This window comes from Pteronotus mesoamericanus, unplaced genomic scaffold (genome assembly GCF_021234165.1).
Source record: "Pteronotus mesoamericanus isolate MK-2021 breed Mesoamerican mustached bat unplaced genomic scaffold, CSHL_Meso_final contig_124, whole genome shotgun sequence".
In the NCBI taxonomy this organism is placed as follows: domain Eukaryota; kingdom Metazoa; phylum Chordata; class Mammalia; order Chiroptera; family Mormoopidae; genus Pteronotus; species Pteronotus mesoamericanus.
Window position 1 is genome coordinate 7502550 of NW_026555051.1, and position 24206 is coordinate 7526755.

The 24206-nt window shown below is 39.1% G+C and overlaps 1 protein-coding gene across 3 annotated transcripts in view; it reads left to right on the forward strand.

Moving 5' to 3' along the window:
• ELAVL2 (ELAV like RNA binding protein 2) overlaps positions 1-24206 on the forward strand; it is a 128079-nt gene that overhangs the window by 38002 nt on the left and 65871 nt on the right. For 2 of the 3 annotated variants that reach the window (XM_054587881.1, XM_054587882.1), the window contains exons 1-2: positions 19839-19925; positions 22695-22938. In XM_054587881.1, the coding sequence (XP_054443856.1) occupies positions 19854-19925; positions 22695-22938 (316 nt within the window). In that variant the 5' untranslated portion in view covers positions 19839-19853. Of the gene's footprint in view, positions 1-19838; positions 19926-22694; positions 22939-24206 lie in introns of those variants that run through there. The other variant, XM_054587883.1, reaches the window with a different exon arrangement.

The following is a 24206-nucleotide window of genomic DNA, read 5'->3' on the forward strand; positions in this document are numbered from 1 at the left end:
GTTATATGCTGCAGAACTGTCTGTTTACAGGTTGACCTGGACCTTGAGCAGCTCCTAATTGGCCGAATACGTCCCGGTCACTGTGATACAACTGATTAATGCCTGCAGTTGGGAGTATTGGGTTAACCAGGCATGAGGTGGTGAGGCATGAGTTTATGGTAGCTCCAATAGAAAGAGCATTTTCCCCCTTGTTATGTTTATTCCCATACTATTTGTAAAAAAAAAAAAAATAATGTAAGAATTGGAAAATACGTAATTAAAAATAAATACTTCTTTTTGACTAAACCTGACTTCTAAGGGCAGCTATAATAACTTAAAAGATTGTGGGGTTTTTTTGTTTGTTTTGTTTTTGTCTTGTAGGACACAATTGAATTCATTAAAATTCTCAGTTTATAATATACTTTGGTCTGTGCACACACCCTCTTTATTTTGCTGAATAATATTCAGTTGTGTGACTATATGCTTATTTATCTTTATATCTTCCTGTTTGTCTTCCTTGATAAGGACTGGACTTTTTTCTTTTTTTTTTCTTTTGCTTTAATGAACAGTGCTGGTATGACTCCCTCCTAATGGTTTCCCCATGCCCTCCCCCATTCCCTCTGTAAGAGTTGTTCTTTGGTGTTTGTATTTCTCTGGAAAGTACAATAAAAAATAAAACTGTATGTGGGGAGAGGGAACTGATTGGTTTGCCCACTCTGTTTCGCCAAGGAAAGGTATTTAAAAACATCTGACAGAATCTCTATTATCACTACGATTTGGATGCTTAGACACACAAAAGTGGGATGTTCATAACTTCAAAAGTGAAATTGAATATATTTCACTTTAGGAAAAACCAGCTAAATTTTTTCATTTTGTTCTGAACCAGGGAAGGTCATTCCACAGTGTCTAGTGAAGTGCTTGGCACTTAAGCCTGAGTCTGCTTATTTTTCCCTACTGTTGTTGTGTTCTCAGTACATTACTAATTTACTGAGCTCTGATTTTAAAAATTAATTTTCTGATTAAAAAGCCCAGTGGGCAGTGTGGAATGATTAATGGGAGCAAACAGGCTGGGGCCCCGCCTTTGTCCCTACCTAGTTTGGTGATGCAGAGCCAATTTTTGTGCTTTATTTCCTTCATTTGAGAAAGGAATGGTTACACTGGATGGGTTTCAAGATTTCTCTAGGTTCCAAAAGTCCCATATCGTAAAATCCTGCTTACTGGGCTTCCTCATTCTCCATGTGGCTGCTTCCACAGGAGGAGCTTCCTCGCGGTGCAGGTTGTGTCTTCCTCTCCATCCCTTCCACCCCCACAACACCAAGCATGTGGCATGGCACCCTCCCCTGCTCCCCCCAAAGGCCAAGGATTATGTATATCTAAACATGTTCCTTTTCTTTAGGTCTCTTCTCCAGAGAGGCTTTTTGTGATCGCCTTACCCGTGTAATTCTCTTAGATTTTTATTTTTAATATTTTTAAAACTTCGTTTGTCCTTTTTGCTTGTTTAGTAGCTGTCTCTTCCGAGTGCATGTCTTGTGGACTGTCACAGTATGGCACTAATTAAATGGCTGAATCCATGCGTGGCTCATCCCCTATTTGAACATAACGACAGTGGATGTCCTAGTGCTTATGTCTTTTCTGTGTTCTCTGAACCTTTGATTATTTTTTTCTGTCATCCAGATATAATCCCTCTTTCCCACCTTTACCAGCTTGTGCCCTGTGTTGGGGTTCTGCATGTGTTCCAGTCGTTGCTAGACACTGAGTGGGAACTCCTTATCTGAGTCATTTTGTGTATCCGGCACAGTGCATGTCACAGGATATGCATATTAGAATGACTGTGATTGTCTTTGTCCTTTATGGGTGTGTTGATATTTTGAGGCATATCTATTTTTTTCATGTCCCTTTTTTAGTTGTGACTTAAGTCTCATTTGAAAGCTTTATCTCAAAGGATTCCTGATGCCTTTTGTTCAGTAAAGAACTCATTCTTTTTAGGTTGGTGCATGGCCACGTTGTAGTTGTCCATTATTGTACAGGTTTGTCTTGCTGTTGGAAGTTGTGTGTGTTTCTTCAATTTAACTTCTTCGGTTTTGCTTGTAGTCACTCCATTTAAATGGCTCCTAGGTTGTAAGCTGAGATTTTGCTTTCTTCCATCGTTGGCACTTTGAGCATTTTTTATGTTCACTTCATCTGTTTTTACTTGAGCAGTAAAGGTTAACAGGTGAGATAAGGCTAGTTCTGCCAAATGGATCATCGGGGAGTGGGATGACTCCATCCTCCAGGGTGTATAGGTTGGCCGCCTTTCACAGGTATTGCAATAAATTTCCAGGCATTTTCTGCTCTTTTGTGGTATGACTTTGTTGGATTCATAGAAAATGAGTTGGTTGTCTGTCTCTAGTCAAGTATTTAAGTTAGTATCTTGGGATATCTGGGAATCCAGCTGAATTCTCCAATGGGAGAGGGGACGAGAGCCCTTTGAGTAGCTGAGATTGAGACGCTAGTAGGGAAGAAAAGGGCTGAGAAGATATGTCCAAAGCTGTGGAAGAAGTTTGGCCGCCTCCTGCTTTTCTTCCTCGTCTTCCTCCCACCCTTCCAATGCTACCTTCACTTTCAGTGCTTTGGAGTTTCCTTCTTCAGTTACGCTTTTCTCCTGTGCCCAAGTCTATTTTGTAGCCTTGTAAATAGTTTCTTTATCAGTAAATTCAGGAAGGATTTCCTCATCAGCAGATTGTACTCTGCGTGGTATGACACATACGATACTAATCATCTTCAGGCTTAATTTTTGTTCATAGTTCTAGCTCTTTAAAATGGCCTAATCTCATACTTTTTAAAGAAGGCCAAACATTTAATATTAATCGCAGGTCGGTCAGTTTGTTGACCGTGCTCTGACCCTGTGTTAAACACTGTGCTAGGCCCTGAGCAGACACCTACCAATCTACTTTATTTATGAATTATCCCAGCATGTCTGTAGTGTATGATTCTTAAATTGGGATCTGAGCATCACCATCAGTTATTTAGCAACTTTTTTTTTTAATCGATGTCTATTTATAAACACTTTTATGTTGAACAGACTTGACTCATAGACTATTCTTTCTGCTTTGGTGTTTTATATCTTTGGTATTTGAAACTTATACAAGAGTATTCGGTGCTTGTAGGTAAGTTTAAGGTAGAAAATGGCCCTCTTGACTTGAGTGAAGAAAGTGCAGCCTAGGCTATGAGCAGGAGTGTGTACATGTATCTTCGTTAACTTGAATTTCCCAAGCTACATTAATAGTAACAGCTTGACCTTAGCGTAAATTAGAAATGTGCTGTTGGAAGGAGGTAGTGATAGCAGAAAACAGTTCTCAAGGTTACTGTCTGAGAAACGATACTTTATATAGTGTCTTACAATTTTTGTAAGCCATTCTTTGATCTATTTTTTACTTTTTAACTCTTACAAAAAACTCTGCTAAGTCAGAGCGGGGAAAATCTACACTTTATAAATAAGGGATGTTACTGAGGTTAAAAATTTGTCAAAGGTCACAAAACGACCAAGAAATACCAGATAGGACTGGCAGCCAGCTTCTTTACTTCACATGGGCTTTTAATTCCTTTTTCATATTCTTATTAGTTGCCTGTGGGACTAGGAGATATTTGGGAAGGAGATATTTACCCCCCACTTGAGGTCTGTTCCCAGCCCTGACTTTGGCTGATGTGAAAGCTTGAACTCAAAACTGACCTTGCATGCTGTGAAGTCCTGAGAACTGTTTTTTCTTGTCTTTGATTTACCAGGCCATCTCTTAATTCATCTGAAGAACTTAACTGAGGCCTTCATTTTAATGCAAATAGATGCATTTTGTTCTGATATTTTAGATAATGGGAAATAGTAGCTATACTTGGGAGCTCTTGTGTGTTACAAATAATTTTGATTTGAATTTTTATACTGATCCAACGCACTTATTTCTGTAACCTTGGCCCTCATTGAAGAATATAGTAAGAATCTTGGTGTGGACCAACTTAATGATGTGAGATAAGAGCTATACCTCTGATCTAATATTCACGTATTCTAGAGTTAATTGTTATAAGGGCGTAGTAAATGGACCAAAGACAGGAGAAAGTGATAATACAGAGATGCCTAAGGACTCAGTACTTAAAAACTTTCATCAAATTGTGGGTATTTAGCATGTAGAAAGCCTTTTCTCCTTTTTCCCCCCTACTAAAATTGTTAGGCTGAAAATTTACCATAAGGGTTAATTACAATCAGGTGTCAAGGAGAGACCATGAATACTTGTCAGTGTTTATATTTAAACAAAATGTGAGAATTTCAGAGTCTTTTTAGTAAATGCTCTATTGTTTGACTACTTTGTTTTAGAATATCATGTACTAGATTAGTAAACAAATATGAAGTGATGATAATAACAACATACTATTTAATGCCTAATGTTGGTTTGTTCCCAGTTTACATATTATATAATACAACGTTGGAAGAAGAGAATCTACCTAAATTGCATCTAAGATTTTGCAGAATGAGCAGTATGCTTTACATGTTTAGGACTGCATATCTCCTCTCTTAATAGAGATTGGAAGTTCATGAGAAATTTTTTTTAAAGGAAAATTACCACAGCTTCTGAAAAAAAATCAATAGCATTAAAGTAATATTCTGCAACCTTAAAGATTTGCAGTTGACAGAGAATAATTTAACATGTCCTATAAAATTCTCAATTTTGGAGTTCCTCCGGCTTTTTATTTTTAGCTGTGGCTTTTTAGTTAAGAAGTAGTAGTTAACAAGAATAGGTGAAAAGTATCATTTTCTCCTAGTCTCTGGCTGAAATTACTGAAACTTGGAATGCTGAATGACTTTTCATTTCAGAAGTTTCTTGGAAGACCTGTATTAGGCATTTGGTGGTGGTGGTGCTTTTCTTGGTTCAGACCTCTGTTTCTAGAGAATTGCAAAGAATGGTGAGTTAATTACCTCAGGATTTTAACCAAATTGTAATTACTCTGATATTGCCAAATGGACCTGGGGACAGCTTTGCATTGCTTTGAAAACTTATACCTGAAACAATATAGCAGCTTTGGAGCTAGGAGGAATGCATTCAGCCTCCACTCCTCTGCTTCATTTCATCAGCCACCTCCCAGCTGGAGCTTCCACCTGCAGGTAAAGCGGCAGGTCTTCAGGCCTGGCTTCCTGAGGTGCAGGGACTGATTGCCTTTGTCCCACCGCAGCCCACTCCGTCTGTTGAAAGCAGATTTTCATGGGGATCTATTTGGTGAAGCTGAAGCAGGAAAAGTCTGAAGTAAGACCTCTTTTTTTACCCTTTTGTTCCTACTTAAACTTTGTTCTACCCAAAATGTCATTTTGGTAGGTCATGAGAGAGCTTTTTCAGAGTTTAATCTTGAAGTTTGTTTATATTAATTCAAGGGCTTCTCGAATAATGCAGAGTGGTATTTATTTTCTGTGTGCTGGTGCCCCAGTGCCCCATTTCCACAAACCCGGAGGTAAAGCGCTTAATAGATCCCTCCACTTGTTTCTGGTATCAAAATATTTATTTAAGTCCAAATTAACTTTCTGCTCAGCCTTCACAAGGGATTGGTTATACTTCATTGTGGACAAGCTTGCTTTCTGGTCCCAATCCAGAGTGGCACACTATGCCAAAGTGGATCTCATTCTAGAGTGCATTGAAAGTACCTGACGGTCACATTAAGATATATAGTAATACGGAACTGATATTCTTTTGCTTCATTCTTTGTTATGGTTATTCCTTGGAATGTTTCATAGATGTTTAGGTCTAAAATTAAAGATCCTGAAATTAGCCCTGGCCAGGTGGTTCAGTTGGTTGGAGTGTCATCCCATAGACCAAAAATGTTGTGGGTTCGATTTCCAGTCAGGGCACATACCTAGGTTGCGAGTTTGATTCCCAGTTGGGGCATGTATGGGAGGCAACCCATTGATGTTCTCTCTCTCTCTCTCTCTCTCTCTCTCCTCTCTCTCTCTCTCTCCTTCTCTCCCCCTCCCTCCCTCCCTTCCCCCCTCCCCCCACTCTTCCCATCTCCCCCTTCCTTGCTCTCAAAAACCAAGAGACATATCCTTAGGTGAGGATTAAAATGAACTTTAAAAGACCCCGAATTTAGATGAATATGGTATGTCAGAAGTAATTAAGACTACTTCACCCCGCTCTCGCCAGTCATTAGTCGTACCTCTGTGCTGTATCTACTGTGACATTTTCAATGATTTGGCACTAGGAATTCTTGTTTCTGTTCCTCTACTCACATGTCAGTACCCTGGTCTTCTGAACCTCTCTACCACCGTGGTAGAAAACCAATACATGTTTGACCTTCAGGCTATGATGTTTCACTTGAGATCCAGCTCTTGCAGGAACCAGGGCACTCTGGCAAAGGAGTAAAGTTGGTATTAGGAGAACTTCAGAGAATATGCTCCATTTAAAGGGCAGCCTGCTGGCTAATAGCTCTGTGGGGATGTGGCCTCTGTTGCCAGTCTCTAGTTTTGTACTTATCTTTTAATTTTTGAAAGAGAGGCCAGTGATTTTTTAAAAAATAAATGTGAAATCACTAAATTGGTAAATTTCTAATTGTTGAGCACCACTAATTTTTTAAAAAAGACATTGTATAGACCCAAGTAACACATTGGCAGACTAAATCTACCCTCTGGTGTCCAGCGGTGACTCTGGCCTGGAGATCTTAGTGGCATTTCATTCATGGCTTGACTGCTTGTTTCCATCTGTCTCTCTGTTTTCTCCATGAGGCATGTGCATGACCTTACGTGGTTACTGAAGACTATAATTTGGCACCTTTCCTTACTCCTATCAAATGTGATCCTGTAATCTTTTTGATTTTGTGCATGGATTATTTAAGCAGAGTCCATTGTCATCTTTTAATTTTATTTTTGGTGTTAATAATTTTGGTTATCAGACTCTGCCATTTATCTACATGCATAATACTTAGGAAGACTTGTGACTTCCTCCCTCCTTATGCTTCCTCTTCCCCCAACTTTTCTTCTTGCTGGTCAGAGCCACTCTTGGGTTTTGTTCACCATGCCATTAGGTATGTGATGAACTGTGTACCACGAAGAATGTTGGAAGCAGCCATCTGGCTATGGGTTCTGTTGGCCATATTGAATAGGTATTTGTTAGTGTGTCCCTGACCTTGACAGATAAATAAGAGGATTCATTTGTTGCATTTTGGTCACTTCTTAATATGGGAGGCTAAGTGTAGTGTCAGCAAGTCAAGAATAGGGACCATTTTCACTAAGATTAAAAGTTACTTTAGTGAAATACTGCCTCTAGTTGTTTGTTCTTGATCTGATAGCAGTGAAATTCACTCTGAGTGTTGCAATGCAGTGGGGTTTTTTTGTCTGGTCCAAGTTTACTACTCCTGCTTCTACCTGGAAGATTCCCTTCCCACCAGCATTGCTCTGCAAATATATTGAGAATGAAACATGATATCCTATTTTGTCAGCTCAGTTGTAAGTCTTGCAGTCTCCAGCTCTGTGTTGTGAAGCCTGACAAAAAATAAACTCCCCAAAAGCATGCTTGGTGTGGGGGTGCTAAGGGAACAGAAAGATCACATTTCTAAACCATTCTGCTTTCCTTGTATGATGATTCTCAAGCAGACAATCAAAATCAAGTCAAGGAACTTCTAAAAAAATATGTCTAATAAAGTACACTTGTATAGATCTCTGCTCTCTTTACAGAAAAAGAGTAAAAAATTTGGGCTGGGCATTATAGCCTCAAGAATGGCTTGAGGATTCTTTTTTTCCCCTCAAATGCATTTGAGATAAAAGTAGTAGATGATGGCAAAGTTCCTTTTAGGCTGCTCTGAGATTGCGGTTGTAACTGCTGTAGACTCTGTATCATCTGTTACACAGTAGGCACTTTCTGAAAGTTCCGTCAGTGGTAAAATACTGCCTACTTACTGCCAAGCAATTTATGTATTAAATCTACAGTATTGAGGGGTTTATTTTTAAAAATTTAAAAAATGTTTATTGATTTTAGAGAGGGAAGGAGGGAGGGGGAGAGAGAGAGAGAGAGAGAGAAACATCAATTTGTTGCCTTTTCGTGCATACCCCTGCCTGGGCTGGAACCCACAACCTAGGTTTGTGCCTTGACCAGAAATTGAACCCCCAGCCTTTCGCTCCAGGGGATGATGCTCCAACTCACTGAGCCATGAGAGCAGGGCTTTGAGGCGTTCTTTTAAAGAAACTTGCTCTTTATCTGGCATAAAGGCATAGCAGGAAATGGATACCAAGAAACTCTTAGCAATCCTAAATCAGAAAAACTTAAGCTTGTGCTTTTTTGTAATTTGAAATTTCATAATAAGGTAGAAATTGAGTTTAATGTCTAAATGTGAAACTGTATACAATCTTCTGTTAATCTCTGATATTTTAAACATTGGGAAGCAAAATGCTTAATTTCTTCTTAAATGTATGCCCGGACTCATATGTTTAAGTTCGATGTGGTAGTTTCCGTAGCAGCAGTGACTGCCCTTTTATCTTTTTCTTAGCACAATATTTACCATAAGTCATCCAGAGAGATTATTATTCCTGATTGTAGGCTCTTAAAGACCGCCTTGCAAGCGTTGAGTGCTCTGGGTGCAGGTGTGTTCTGCAGAAGGTCCATGAATGGTGAAATGAGCATGTTTGGGGCATCCTTGTTCCTCCTAGTGGCTAGCAAGTTTCTCCTGTCTTGTCCACTGAATCAGAGATGTTGCTCTTCTGGTGCTGGGCAGTTTCTTCCAGCTTCTGTAGACCTTGGCTAGGCTGGCGGTGGGGCGGGGGTAGGGGGGCAAACATCTGGTATAGTCTTGGTTTTTCACATTGGTGATGAGGTTTGTTTACTTTACAGATTTTATTTATTTATTTTTAGAGAGAGGGAAAGGGAGGGAGAAAGAGAGGGAGAGAAACATCATTTGGCCACCTCTCGCACTCCCCCAAATCCGGAACCTGGCCCACCGCCCAGGCATGTGCCCTGAGCAGGATTTGAACTGGTGACCTTCTGGTTTGCGGGATGACCCTCAACCTACTGAGCCATACCAGTAAGGGCAGGTTTGCTTATTTTAAACTTTGATTTGATAACAATAGACCACCAATTTTTCCTTTCTTCTCTTCCTTCCTAAGGCTTATGTTGTTATAACAAAGGCTTGTTACTGGGAATTTTTTTTTTTAAGTGTCGATTGAACTGGAAGCTTGAGCAGATAATACGAGAATTAGTAGGTGCATCTGAAAAGGGATGTATGTGTGTCAGTGGTGGGGGAGGACAGCCTACTGTAAGGCTACCTTCCCCTTTTTTAATAACCTTTGGTGACTTTGGTTTCTCCAGGTAGATAGAGTTGCAGTGGAAAGTTTCCCACTTGGCTGTGAATGTAAACCACATGAAAAATGCCTTAAGTGAGTGGGAAATTTTTTTTTTTTTTTTTCCCACTTTGAATTGCATGTCATGGCATCAGTGCTCTCTCTCTGTATGGATCCCTGTGCGTATTTGTTGCTGATGTGACAGAGGTCAGTGTATGGGCTAACAGAAGCACAGAGGCCCGACTAGTGGTAGTGCTTCACAGAAGGCTTCCTGGAGGCAATGTGCCCCCTTTTGAGTGCTTAGCATGTTTCCATTTCTGGGAGAATGGTGGGGAGGCAGTTGCAGGTGGAGAAAAGAGCATGAATAACAGTGGGAAGCAGCCTGGGCATGGGAGGGACTACGGGGAGCTGGTCAGAGCCTCCTGTGTGCAGTGTGGAGTGGTGGGCGGGCCCCGTGGAGAGGCAGGTGGGAACGAGGTCAAGTCAGATGCCTCACCGCCGTGGGCTGTTGCTTTGTAGGCACTATGGAGTCAGTAGAGGTCTTAAAAAGAGAAGTGGTTGTGGATCCATCCCCTTTGTGGGTAGTTTGCTGTATCTGTAGAATGGAGAAGGAGCAAGAGTGGGAGCAGAGAGATCAGTAAGGAGGCGTTAGATAGTCTTAGCACTCGTTTCCGATCCCAGCCTCTACTTAAGAGATGTATGTGCTCTTGAAGTTTTGAAAAACTCATTTGTAAGTTGAAGATATGTATATAGCCTCATAGTACATGAGAGGATTAAGTGGGATTTTGTTTGTAAGAAAAAAATATCTAGCTTGAGGACTTGCCTGGAATGAGGAGTCAGTAAATGCTTTTTCCTACCCTCTTTTAGTAGGAAGCTTCATTAAATTCGGTAAGAGGCAGTCAAATAATCTGAACCTCTTTCTTTCCTGTAGCAAAAGATAACTTAAATCTTTCTTATGATTTGGTTCAGAGAGTTCAGGAAGGTGCCTTATTTATTTTTATTTTCTTTCTTTTAATTAAACATGACCTTAAAACTGAAGTGCAAGCTTAGAAAATGAATGTTTAAATTCAGGTCATTTTGAAAATTATGATAGGAGAAAAATGGGAGGACTGTCTGGTTGAGTGTGGGTCATTTCCCTGATATGTGAATTGTAGAAGCAGTGACACCACGTGATACGTCTCAATGTGCACGTTACCGATCTAGGTTTTAGAGTACAATCATGAATGAGACTACTATACTCTCTCCTTATGTAGAATTAATAAATCCGAATTTAAGTAGAAGATTCCTGTATCATCCTTGGAGTTCTCAGCAAAAGGAACAGTGAGGTGTAGCAGTTTCTAATCTTAAATATTAAAATCCCAAGAGGCTGAGCAGCTGAGCAGAACAAGGCGAAGTTGGAGAGGGTGGAACACGAGTACTGTGGGGGTGGGGGGCGTGGGCGGTGGAGGTGGTGTCCTGTTTAAAGAATGGTAAATTTAAATAGACAAGGCTGAAATTTGGATGTGAAGCATTTAGGCTATTGGTATTCTATATATTTAAATTGTCTCTAGAGGTCTGGGGTTAAAAATTGCAGCACTTCAAGTAAAAATTCTTGTCCTCTTTAGTCACTATTTGTGACTGTGTGCTAAATGTAGTTTAACAGCATCTGCTTCAGGCACCCTGCACAGGAGTCGACAGTCATGACGGAGCAGTCTTCACGCCGCACTTTCTGTCCTCAGCATTCTCTTCCTGTCAGGAAGCTCCCAACGCAGTTCTGCACCCTTGTTGTCCATTTAGACATGCGGGGGGAAAAAAGACTAAGCCATCACCTAAAAGCCAGATAAGCCCATTCTCTTGGTAACATTCTAAAAGGGGCATCTTCCTTTGTCTCATAATGATAATAGCCTCTAATATTCACTTGGCACTTCAGAATTTGTAAAGTGCTTTCACATATTACTAACCAAATTATATGTATATAATTAAAGCTTTTAAGGAACACAGGCTCCTTTGGCCCCTCTCCCTTTTACCATTGTGGAAGTAATTCAAAAGCTAGATGCTTTTGTGGTTTGAGTCTTAAGAAAAATTTTCCTGTGTTAAGATATGGCCTGTTACTACATGTGTGCCCCCTTTCCCCACTTCAGCCCATGGGAGATGGGTATGGCATCTCATCAACTCTTGGAAATGTGTGTACATACGTAAATAAGTTCTATATTATATGTATTTCCAACCCCTTGCTTCATTTTTCATTTATACAGTGGTGGCCTTGCCCAAGTGTACTTTTAGAGATTCCTTAAGCATTTATTTAAAATGTGCTTTACCTTAGTGATACTAAGATAATTTTTGAACTGAGAAGTCTGATGGAATTGATGTGACAATCATAGACAGGGAACCGAAGCATCTTGATTCTTTTCCCTACTAGAGAGGGTATTCCAGATGCCAGGTTAGGTGTGTGTGCCTGCTGTGGATGTAACAAAGGTCTAAGGCTAAGAAAGGCTTTTCCTGATCTGTAAAGAATTAACTCCTTCCCTCCTCCTTTTCCAGCTTTAACTCTTAAACACATTTTTAGGCAGCAGATTAACCAGAAATTTTCTCTAGATCCTCTCGCTCAGGCCTCCTCCCCTAGCTGGAATCACTAGGACTAAAAATAACACTTTAATTGAATGCCAATTCTCCCCACCCTCCTTCCCTCTAGAAAAGCAGTAAATAACCAGGAACTTAATTACCATAAGAAGACACAGTGGTATCTAGGGGTCCCCCCCACCCCCACCCACCCCTCGAGAAGGAAGTTTAAAGAAAGCTGTCTTTGGGGGAAGGAGGAGGAGAGGTAGGCCAAAGGAAATAAAATGTCATTCTTAGTGCAAACCTTGTTTTTTAACACCTCCAGCTTTCCATTCTAAATAATTTCTAGTCATGTTTCTGAATCAAAAGTATGTATCTCTTGGGAATCTCAGGATTTTAAGTAGCAACCGAAAAGAAAAATACATTTCTATTTGAGATGATCACATTGCAGAGAGGAAGGAAGCTGTCTGTGTTGATCAAGGCTTGCACTCCTACAGTGGATGGGAGAGCCTTTTCCATTCTCCACAATGTATTAATTAATTACAAGATTTTATATGTCTCAGGGCAGCCTCTCTTTATTTTCAGTTTCTCTGAAATTCAACATAATTACCTGTAGCCACTTCACATTATTAATTAAATATACCTTGTTTTGCTTACATTTTATTTTATTGACTTTATTATGGTATGTTAATTTTTGGTTTTCTATCTATAACTCCTGCTAAATGACAGTGAAGAGTAAAATAATCTTAGTGGCCAAATGGAGTATTGTGGTCCTGTATTACACATGTGAGTTAAAAATTGGTATTGGTGACGGTAAAACTTCCTTGTCTTTGATGTTCCCTGTAAGACTAGGCATGCTTTCTATTTTGGAGCTTCACAGTGACAGTATTTTAGTGTCTGTGTCCTACAGAGGAGCTATGTTTTTTTAACCTACCTAATGAAAACACTCAACTACTGGGATTAATTTCAGGATTTTCAATCAGTCTTTCACAATTTGTATTACCCAGAGGGGGTTCCCTTTAGCTGTGACTTTTGTAGAATGTGAAGTTAATCCAGTTTCTATGTTGATTACTACTTTAACTGTCTTAATTTAGCAATTCAAATTCATCTGCTTATACCAAACAGGAACTCTGCTACAAAACTGTGGGAGTAGTTGATTTTACTCCTGTTAACACTCATCTCCCTCTTTAGGTTCTATAGCCAAATAATGACATGGAAATTAATTAGGCTCACTAATGTTGGAATGAAAGAATGAGGTTGGAATGATTCATCACCAGAAGGTAGTGTATTCAGGCCTATCACCAAGATTGAGTTAACCCCTGACTTAACCGTCACTACTGTGGAGGTGAAAAAAGGGGCCAGTTGAATAATACAGATTTTAAAGTTTACTTCCATTTCACAAAATGCAACTTATTACTTTCATCTGCTTTGTTTTTAGGCATTTGGGGGGAACTTTGAGATAACCTTATTTTGCATTCTGACAGCTTTAATGGGGCTTCATGGGTTAAAAAAATCAATTTCTGAATAGTGTACCTCGTTTAGTACTTGCATCCTCTAAGTTATTCTGGTTTTTAAAAAATACGCATTTGCTATTAAATGAGTCACTTGCTGAATTCTTGGTTTACAATAAATTCAGGTTTTCATATGTTGGTTTTTTCAAAAAATTTTTCTTCCCTTTGATACAACTTTCTATAGAAGCTATTTCTTTGCTTAATTATCTTGTATTCTTATTGCTCAGAAATTAATAAATGCATTGGTGGTTTGTTTGAATGTGAGCAATTGGAATCTCAACCAGTATAAACAATTTACTGAGGTAATCAAAGGAGCGCATGAGCCACAAGTTTCCTTCTGGGCGTCTCCGCTTCCCCTCTGATACCCCACGGGTGGGGTCACTCTCATTCTCCCGGGTGATTGCTGCAGTTGTTTCTTCACTGGCCTTCCTGCTTCCAGAGTTGCCAGTCTTCCCACACAGCCACACAGTGATTTACTTTCATAGTAGAAACACTTTTGCTCAGAATCTTCCTGTGATTTCCTTTCTTACAGTGGCCTCTGATGGGGCTCAGGACACACTATCCCAAAACATGGTCCCTTGGCACATTGCTTATCCTTAGCTGAAGGAGTTGGAGAAAAAAGCAGAAGCAGAAACTCCCCCCCCCCCCCATCTTCTTCCCAGGTCCTAAAACTCCCAGCTGAAAGGCACTCTCCTTGTACCTGAAGAGAGGAAGACATTCTTATGAACAGAGAAGGGGATTAAGGGCCAAGAAATCCATACAAACAAACCTTAGTAAATTTATCTTACAATCCCTAGCCAGGAACCTTTTATTTTGTCAGCTCTTCAGAAATTTGTTTTCTAAATGGTATATAAGCTTCCTGCTTGAATCGCCTCTTTGGGTCTTCATTTTCTTGAGAAGGCTTCCACAGACATGTAAAAATTAAAATCTGTATGTTTTTCTCTGGTTAACCTGCCTTTGTCAGTTCAGTTTTCAAACCCAGCCCAGGACCCACAGATTTTTGAAGAAAACTTGTTCGTCCCTCTTATGCCCCCAAGACCCTGTTGTGGTCTGGCCTTACTACTTCTAAGACTCCTCTTGAACTCCTTCCAGCTTTGACCTGACTGATCTTTTCCTGGAATGCTGCTTTTTCAGATATCCCTGTGGGGATATATTTGTTTACTATTACATCTGGAGCAAGTGACTACGAACTTGGTGCTTAAAACAATACAAATATATTACCTTGCAATTTTGAAGGTCACAGTTCCCTGAAGAGGGTCTGGCTGGGCTGTGATGGAGGTGTTGGCAGGGCTGGAGGCATTGCTTCTTGGAGGCTTGATGGGAGAACCTGTTTTCTTGCCTTTCTGGCTTTCAGGGGCTGCCCACATTTTTTGGTTGGTGACTCCCTTTCATCCTCAAAGCCAGTGATGATAGATGCAGGCTTTCACCTGGCATCTTTCTGACACCTGACTCTCCAGCCTTCCGCTTGCAGTTATAAGGACTCCTATGATTACATTGGGCCCAACTGGATAATCTAGGGTAATCTACCCACCTCAGGATATCTGATTAGCAAACTTAATTCCATTTGCAATTTAAATACCCCCCCCCCCCCCCCCCACATAACATAGCATATTTACAGATTTCAGGGATTAGGATGTAGGCATCTAAGGTGAGTCATTATACCTATCATAGGAGCTGGCTCACGTCTTCAAACCTTGGCTTAAAGCTCACCTTCAAAATGAGGCCTACTGTTTAGTACTGGAAACCGTTCATCCTCCAGTGCTGCATTCTCAGCACCCTTATTCTGCTTTACATTGTCTTTGTAACAAAGTACACCTTTCTAGCTAATATACTATTTTCTTAGGTATATTCATTCTTGGTCTGCTGTGCACATCTCCTGTTGCAAATGTATGCTCCTGGATCCTTTAAAGCTGTACCTCAAGTACCTAGGCCAGTCCTTAGCTCATGGGAGCTGTGTACAAATTTTTGTTGTATACGTGGATGAAGGAACTATGTGTGAAACTTGAGCAAATCTTTCTCACGAGATCTTTACTTTCTTTTTGCCCAGCACGGATGCCTGAAGTGAACCTAGAATGAAGGGAAGGATGTGGGACCCCTAAATTCATTTGCTTTACTCTCTAATCTCGAAGTTTGTAATCCTGCCACTTCTAGAACTACAAAACCTCAGAAAGGCTGGTGTTGGAAAGATTGTAGTTTGTCTAGGAGCCATAATGGGCCAAGAGACAGAGAAATGCTAGCATTCACTGCCAAAGAACATTTTCTTTCTGTGTCCTGCAGCTGTTGGACCCTTGTTAGCCTCAAGGCCCAAAAGCTGATTTTGACAGAACTGAGGAATGCAAAGAGCAGGTGAGGCAGCTAAAATGGTGTGGGGAATTGACAGGGATTCTGGGATTGAGGAAATCCTGTGAAGTGTAAAACCACAAACCTTTACAATTTTAGGGACCACAGAGCAAAATGAAAGCTTTAAGGAGACAAACTAATGGCTCATTCCTGTGGCTGATACGTCAGCCCCATGATTTTAGGGTTTGGTTGACTCTTCTATTGCTTAAATTCAGTAAAGTCGAAATGCATCCCCAAAATGCCATTTTTGTGGGAAAGATAAAACATTATCCTGTCAGAATGGTGTCTGCTAGATAGATGACTCCATCGGCGGCTTATCCAGCTCTCACCTGTAAGCTCTCATTACTCACCTCATTGATTATTTTGAGTGCTTTAGCCCCCTGCCTCAAGTTCTCCAAACGAAGATGCTTTCTGACCTGCGTTGCTGTCTTTATTTAGGTAGGATCTGCCCTTAAACTTGAGACAAATGACTTCTATGTGGTTAGAGGAAAGGCTTTGCCCTGTTTACTGATTTTGCCCTGGTACCCTGTTACTTGAGGGATTGAGAACCTTCTTGCTGCAAATAAGCGTCTAGACAAATTCACTTTATCCAAACTGGACATTGTTAGTGTGAGAGAGGTGCTCACTCTTGAACTTTGCCCTGATTCTTTTTCGAGCTGTTATCTTTATGTTTGCTTAAACTTTCTAGTTTGTATTAAAACTGTTTGAAATCCATAACTTAATTATTCATTTTTAAACACCTTCGTGTTAAAGCTGTTCAATTTTTTCCACATATACCTATTTCCGCCTTTTTCCTCAAGTTAGATGCAGATTCCAGATACCATATCTCCAAAATCCTGCTGGCTGTAAGATTGGAACATGTTTGTACCATGGTTTTGGATTTGTCTTGGCTTCTGGCTTTTATGTAGTTGGAAAGTTGATGTGTTAAGCTCTTGATATTTAAAAAATATTTAAAAAAATTAGACACGTGGTCACTCGAAGTAGTTTCCTTTGTTTTGCCATTTAACAAGAATTTGGATTCCAGTGGGGAAGGATGGCTGATGGAGTGTGCCAAAAATTGAAAATACACAATCATAATTATCTCTGATTTGAAGTATTTGAGATGGGGTAGCAAAACAAGTTACCAAGTTTGCATGCATTTAGGGAGGTGATTACCCTTCCATGCTCCAATTTATTTATTTTTTTATATGAACTGTTCTTGTTCTAACCTATGTTTTAGAATGCTTAGTCCCTACAAACCCGTGAAATGGGTATAGGGTAGGTATGGCTGGAGGCCCTTCAGGTAGATGGAACCTCAGGAGCAAAGCCAGAGGATGTATGTCTTCGAAAGCACTGCAGCTGTGTGAGGGACATGGAGTGGTTCAGCTTTTTAGGCACTTGAGTAAGTGGGCCTGTAGAGGATCCCAGGTGTTTAGACTATTTATACTGAGTAGTCTGTCCTGAGTTTGATAGGCAGGAGTGGGGGTGGCTCTTGAGGATTTTGGAAAATCCACCTGTGAACAGTGTTAGTGTGGATTAGAATAAGGAGGGGGACCTTTTGAGAGGCTGTTATTCAGTGGTCCAGGTGAGAGGAGGGCCCAGATCAAAATGGTAACCATAGCAATGGAAAGGCTGGAGCAAACAGACAGGGGTCACCAGGGGATGTGCAGTGGCCCTTTCAGCAGTCCTGCTATGACTTCACCCCTCAGATGTCTGGTCCCCAAATCAGGTGGGGTCTAGGTCTTGGAAAGTTCCACTGCAGATAAGGTACCCAATGAGAATTCTCAGATTATATTTGGGATGTTTTTGATTAGCAGTCTATGTTGTTTGGTGGCTGTCTCACAGGTTTGAAAATAACAGAAATTTTTGGAATTTTTTTATTGGGAAGATTGGGAAATAGGGACTTTTCCTTTTCTTTCAATTGACTAGAAAACTATTGGTTCCAGATATGAGAAATCAAGCAATAGCATTGCTGCTTTCCTAAAATCTGCTATTGTAAGAAACTTTAGAAATTAAAGTACAAAAAGGGCCATTTGAATAAAAGGGAAAACAATATCAATTTATAACATCTCTATAGATACATGGAAATAAAACTCTGAGTGCAAGACACAGAGGCCGCTCCCCAATCCTAGTGAGATCGTGCCACACCAGACTGACACCCATCATTTTCTCTTAGAGCCCAGGGAAAGTTTAGAATATTCCAGATTGATCTACACTAAAGTGCCTTCATAAATTATTGCATGGAGAGTAATAGGAGAAAAAGCAGCCTCAATTGGCACAATTGATGTCAAAATGGAGACATGAACATACATTGAAAGATCTTTTTCAGCCTTAAAATTAATGGTTTTGTGTCATTGGAATATGGCCTTTTTTTCCCCTTCCAAAGAGTTTCAGAGCCAGTAGAATCTATAAATAGTCCACAGCCTGGTTGTCTGTGGTAGATTGAGTAGAGGAGAATTGCCCGTCCTTAAGTGAAGGGGAAGTAGCTTTACATTTTTAGTAACTGAATTGTTGGCCAGCATAAAGGTAAGGGCCATGTGAGCAACTTATTTATAACTTCCCATAAAGGTGTGTGTCTGCCTCAAGCAGAGAAACTGTCTGGGGTGCTTGAAATGTAAAAGTGCAGAAGAATCATTTTCCATACACAGCTTCCCCTAGCTAGTTGGTACAATAAAGTGATTGTTCGCATCCCTGGGGCTTTCAGAAAAGAGGGGTGTCAGTAGATTAGCTCATTAGCGTCGCCTCCTACGGAATACAATGGACTGAGGCTGTTAAATTTGAATCTTTGGTTTTATGTAATGAAGAATGTTTACATATGAACTCCCAAGGGTATTCAGGACATAAATTTAAGCTTGGTTTAACCTGCTGGGTGTGGTCCCCCACCTATTCTACCTGTGTAGTCTAACCACATTTAGGTTACTGTCAAAATAGTTCATGGGTTTAAAAGCACTTTATTCTTTCACAGGTTCAGCTCAACTATGTTTTTTCTTTTTTTCTTTTTTCTTTCTTTTAAATGAAGAACATAGAATCAGACTGAATTCTCTGGTAACAGTGGGAGAAGGGAAGAAGAATAAAACATTTTCATGGCACCCTGCAAAGAGCGTGGTTAAACCCTTTAGGGAGATGCCAGAAAATGGAGTCCATTTTTACATGTTACCAATGTCATCACTGTCGTCAAAAGTAAATCCCAGCCTGCTTTAACTCTAAGGGTGACGTTTTTGCTGTCGTAAATGCACAAACAGAAGCAGTTTTTGGCCCTCTTTTGTTACTCATTGTTGATTTCAGAGAGTGAGTTTTTCTGAAGATTATGTTGGCCATTTAAATCGTCTGCATATATGGCTAAAACATAAACTTGGGCTTTCATGCCAATGTCGGTGGCTTTGTTTAGTATTCGGGCAAGTTGTAATAAGTGGTAAATGGCCCATTAACTATATTGGAGGCCTCATAGCAGCACTAATTTCAAATCGTGCTGGGTTTACAATTTACATATTAAAAAATGTTCACTTGATTTTGTTCAGGGACAGAGCTGACATCCTATATAAGCATTACTCCAAACAATCCTATTTATTGGTCCAATTATTTCAATTGAAGGATGCTGGTTTACTGCCTTTTAGTATACGTGAACAATTCTCAGTGAAACTGTGGCAGAATAACCTCGCAGGGTTCTGATTTACTTTTAATTTTCAGTCCCAGGATTAAGGATCATTTATAGTATAATGTAACAGAGTGGGCAAATATAGCTCCTCTTAATGCCCTTCTGATATTTTGGGGAAAGAGTGCTTCTGTGCAAAGCATTCACTTATGAATTTCATGACTGCCTTTTCTCACAATAAAATTTCATTCACATTTCCTCCCTTCTCCCACATCCATAAGAGATAGGACAGCGTGCAGTGTTTTTCTTTATTTTATTATTATTTAAAAACTTTTTTTGAGATACCGTTTAAGGTAGTTCTTTAGGATAGATGCCAAGGTGACTAGTTAATACTGTTTTGAAATCAGGCTCTTAATTTAAAATGCTTAATTTGTGCAAGAAAACTACATGTTAAAATGAATTTGGAAAGATTAGATTGGAATTGCCTCAAATTCAATTAAGCCACACTGCATGGACGTGCTGGGAATATTAATACAATCACTGTAAATTTTGTACAAACTGATTTGTTGCATTATCTTGCTCATCTAACATACGGTACTTTTTGTGTCCATATTGCAGACGGCAACTCCAAACTAACATGGCAGTCAGACTGTGTGATGTGGCTTCTCTGCTTAGAAGTGGTTCGTGGGCAGCAGAGCCTTGGACTGGGGTCTGTGGGATTTTTCTTAAATTCTGTAGGCTACTTTTTTTTAGCATGTTGCAGGAGTGCTGAGGCCATACCAAACACTTGAACTTTTCATTTGGCATACTAATTAATTATTCTTACATCCAGCCTGTTACGGTATGGCCATCATTAGGACATAAAGCACATTGCAATTTTAACCATAGTGGTATATGTAGCATCAGAACCATGCTTTTGTCTCTGACTTTTTATAACCTAAATTAGGATTTAGTGCAGACTCAAAGAAAAGAGTGATGAGCTTTAAAAAAAAAAAAAAAAGTTTTGGTATGGTCTAAATACTAAGTTACCGTAATTTTTTACATTCTGTTTACTATGTATTTTTTTGGTTACTAAATTTTGAAGTTATTCACAATTCTTGATGCTCCAAAAAAAATTGTTGAAATTGTAAATCTGGCTGGAAATTATTTGCCCAGTAACTGTTGAAAGAGTTTGCATTCTGTGAACAGTTGTGTTGAGCCTATCAATGGAATATGCATTATTTGTAAAATATAGCACATTAGTATCATTTTATTCTGAGCAGATGGTCCTATAGCTGAGAGATGCTGTAATTTTCAGTGCACACAGCCTACTGCAGCTGTTCACTTGAATGTTGGCTTAGGAGCTCATTCTTGCCACCTGAACATGGAAATAAATGTGCAATTAAGTGAGGAGTGTTTGTTGTCCTTGCTAAATCCTGCTAATTTCAGTCAGTGAACACTTTATGTTTCAAATGCTATCCCAATGAGCTTTAGTTCAAATTTCATATTTGAGACTTATCTTGTTTCTGCACATCATACCCTAACTTTAGAATAGTGATTTGTTTAAGTTGGCTTTGGCTCCTCTCATCTTGCAGCTCATTGTTTTCATAACTGCTGGGCAAAGGTCAATCCCCTACAAATTTTGCTGTGGAAAGTGACCCACGGCTAATATTCTACAAACTGGAACAGTTGTGCTTTATTAGGAAATCTGAAACCCCCTTTCTCAGTTTCAGTTAAATTTGTTAATTATAATAAAATGCATATGTTGAATTGTGTCAGATTTTTTTCATATGGGTTTCCAGAGGTTACTTTGTTTTTCTCTATTCTTTTAAGTAATCCCTGAAAATACTTGTCCTGGAAATGTGGCTTGCAGCTTTTAGAAGAAATACCCATTTCTTTGAAAAGGAAATGAAGTCTCACGGGGTTGTGGGTTGTTTGATATTTCATAGATGCTCTGGATTTGTCTCCTGTTTTTTATCATGATAGCACTGATTCTAGTCCTGTCCGGCCAGTCTCAGTCTGTCCTGTGCTGCTTTCTTTTATAAATATCTCTCGGCAGCAGAGATTTCTTCCTGCATACTTATCCACTATGCCCTTTTATTTTCCCTAGGCAAAATGTTTTTTAAAAGACCTTTACTTTTTTTTCTTTTCCTGTAACACTCCCTCTGCTTTGCTTTTGAAATTTTGTCTCCTATTCTTTGCTTTTTATATGTAAAACTTCCCTAAACCTAGTATCCCATCAATTCAGAATTGTCAATTTTGAGAAGTTTTTTGGTGAGATGAGAGGGGTATTGGATGAAGCATGAAAGGTAATGCTTTCTGTGATGCCTTGGTTTTTGGATTGCCCCCAGTCTTGGCTACCCATCGTAGATAGCTATTGAAAGACGGTTTTAGAAAATTGGGGACTGTGGTTGTGACTGTTTTGCTCAAAGAGCGTAGGATTGATTTTTAGGAAACTATATCCAAATTTTTCTTGTGATTTTTAGAGTAGGTTGAACAGTTTGAGGCCATTCCCCTCTACTCTTTATCCTGCATTTGGAGTGTATAGATGCATTTTCAACAGGCTTATATGCTCAGTTGAAAACTACTTGGGCTGGTCTTTTTGTAAAAGTTGATATATTCACACTGTTGTTTTAGTGCACTGGATAGTTTGTTTTTTTTGTTTTTTGTTTTTAAATGTCAGAGTTAAAGCAGAATACCATATTGAATTTTTGGGGGATTTTATTTTTATGCTTTAGGTCAGTTGCCTTGTTGGTGATCTTTAGCTGCTAAGCTTGACAAAAATGGCTTGTTAGCTTCTACGAGGTACACTAAGTACTCACAGCTTCTTTCCCAAGTTACCCTACAAATCCTTTTCATGCCCTAACATAGAACATCTGATATTTTTTTATTTCTTATGAACAGTAGTTGTATTAAGATACTGTCAATCAAAAACATTTTTAATATGTAACCAAAACAGTACATGTTGACAAATTTATATTTTTTAAAGTACTTTTGCTTCTTGATTTTAAGTTAATAGATGTCTGTCAGTTTTAGAATATTGCAATTCTTAGGCAAACTGAAAATCTCTTCAGAGTTAGGTAGAAAACGTTTTTTGGTTTGTTTTTGGTAGCATGTTAAGTGCTTTTATTTTTTAGTATGATTTTTAGTCAGGAATCAATTCTCTGCCCTTTGGTAATAAATTTTATGAAGTCTGTGGACACTGCAGGTGAGTAAGGGTATGTGAGTAGACCCAGAATGTGGTTCTAAAGAATGTTTTAAGATTTAAATTGTGCTTATGTGCATGTATGGAACATGTATGTGTAAGTATAACCATGATCTTAATCGAATAACTTAATATGAAGTAAAAATTAGCATTAGGTGTTGCACTTTTTATTGAAGCTTTGTTGTAATTTCAGCAAAATGACTTGTGTTCTAGTGATGTGTTTAAATTTTTGGATGGAATCTCTAATAGTTTGTGAAGTATGAATTCTGACATTTCTTATTTTCTCTGTTTTAGCAGGTAATTGCTGCCATGGAAACACAACTGTCTAATGGGCCAACTTGCAATAACACAGCCAATGGTCCAACCACCATAAACAACAACTGCTCGTCACCAGTTGACTCTGGGAACACAGAGGACAGCAAGACCAACTTAATAGTCAACTACCTTCCTCAGAATATGACACAGGAGGAATTAAAGAGTCTTTTTGGGAGCATCGGGGAGATAGAGTCTTGTAAGCTTGTAAGAGACAAAATAACAGGTATGAAGTTTTATGTAGTTTACTCATACTTAAAGGACTGTTTAAAGGTGTGAGAAAATAAGTTTATTACCTGTCTGTCACTGTGCTGCAGTTTTTACACATCTAGATATTTTCTCTGTTATTGACTATATCAGCAGTGTGAAACTTGGTTTTAAGAATTTTGTTTTCCTTTTAAAGCATAAATTGTTTTATGGGCAGTATGTATTAAAATTAGATTTCTATATACTCTGAACTTGATAATAACATTTGAAAAATGTTTTAAAAGTACATTTGTTTGGGGCAGCAGGTGTCACATTAACCTTTAGTTTTCAGTTCCCTGAGTTTACGTGATTTAGCATTTCATCAGTGAGATAATTAGGAGAATATTACTGTGTTTGGGAGACGGGGGAAAATACCTCTTTAAATTTCCGTTCCCTGAAGTCTGGATAGTCCTTCTGCTTATAAAATATATGAACAGAGTAAAAGGTAATATTCACATTGTCGGTGTATAAATATTGGCACTGATATAATTTGAGCATAGCAAGATCTTATGTTCTGTTCCTTGACAAGCAAAGAAAAGTGGTCATGAGTGCTCCTCTTACAAAGACAAGAATGAAAGGATGGATAATTTGGCCTTTAATAATGGATGCTACATTTTGAATGTTAGGGAGTAGAAAATCTTCTCAGTATTTTGTAAGATTTGACTACATTTTTAGAATAACCCAGAACCTCATTCAGAGCATGTTGTAGAGATAGAAGGGTTAATGCTTCCTGCAGGAGTTTTTCTCAGACACTGAAAGTATATGAAGTTAAGTGTAGACACTCCATAGCTTTGTCAGGATGTTGTTAAGTTTGCATGATGATGTCTAGCAAATTGGGTTATCTGGCTTATAACCAAAAATATAAAGCTAAATATTTGAAGTGAGTAAAAGATACTTAAAGACGATGGGACCAGTCAGATCTGGAGTCTGAACTTCAGTCGTATGACCTTGGACATGTCAGCTCTTGGCTTTAGGTTGCCCTTGGTAAAATGAGGTAGAGGGCAGAGGACAAGGTCACACTAGGTAATTTCTGAGGTTGATTGTGACTTTTCTGGAAATGGCTTTTATCAAGACGGCAGTGCTTATTCTCTCCAAATTAAGTGAATTCTTAGAGCTATCACCTGGGCTTGACCTCACAGTCATATTTCCTTGAGCAACAGAGATAATTTATTTATTGAAATCAAGCAAATCAAATGAAAACTAAGTAATACACAGTTGTTATCAATCTATACTGGGTAACTGTATTTT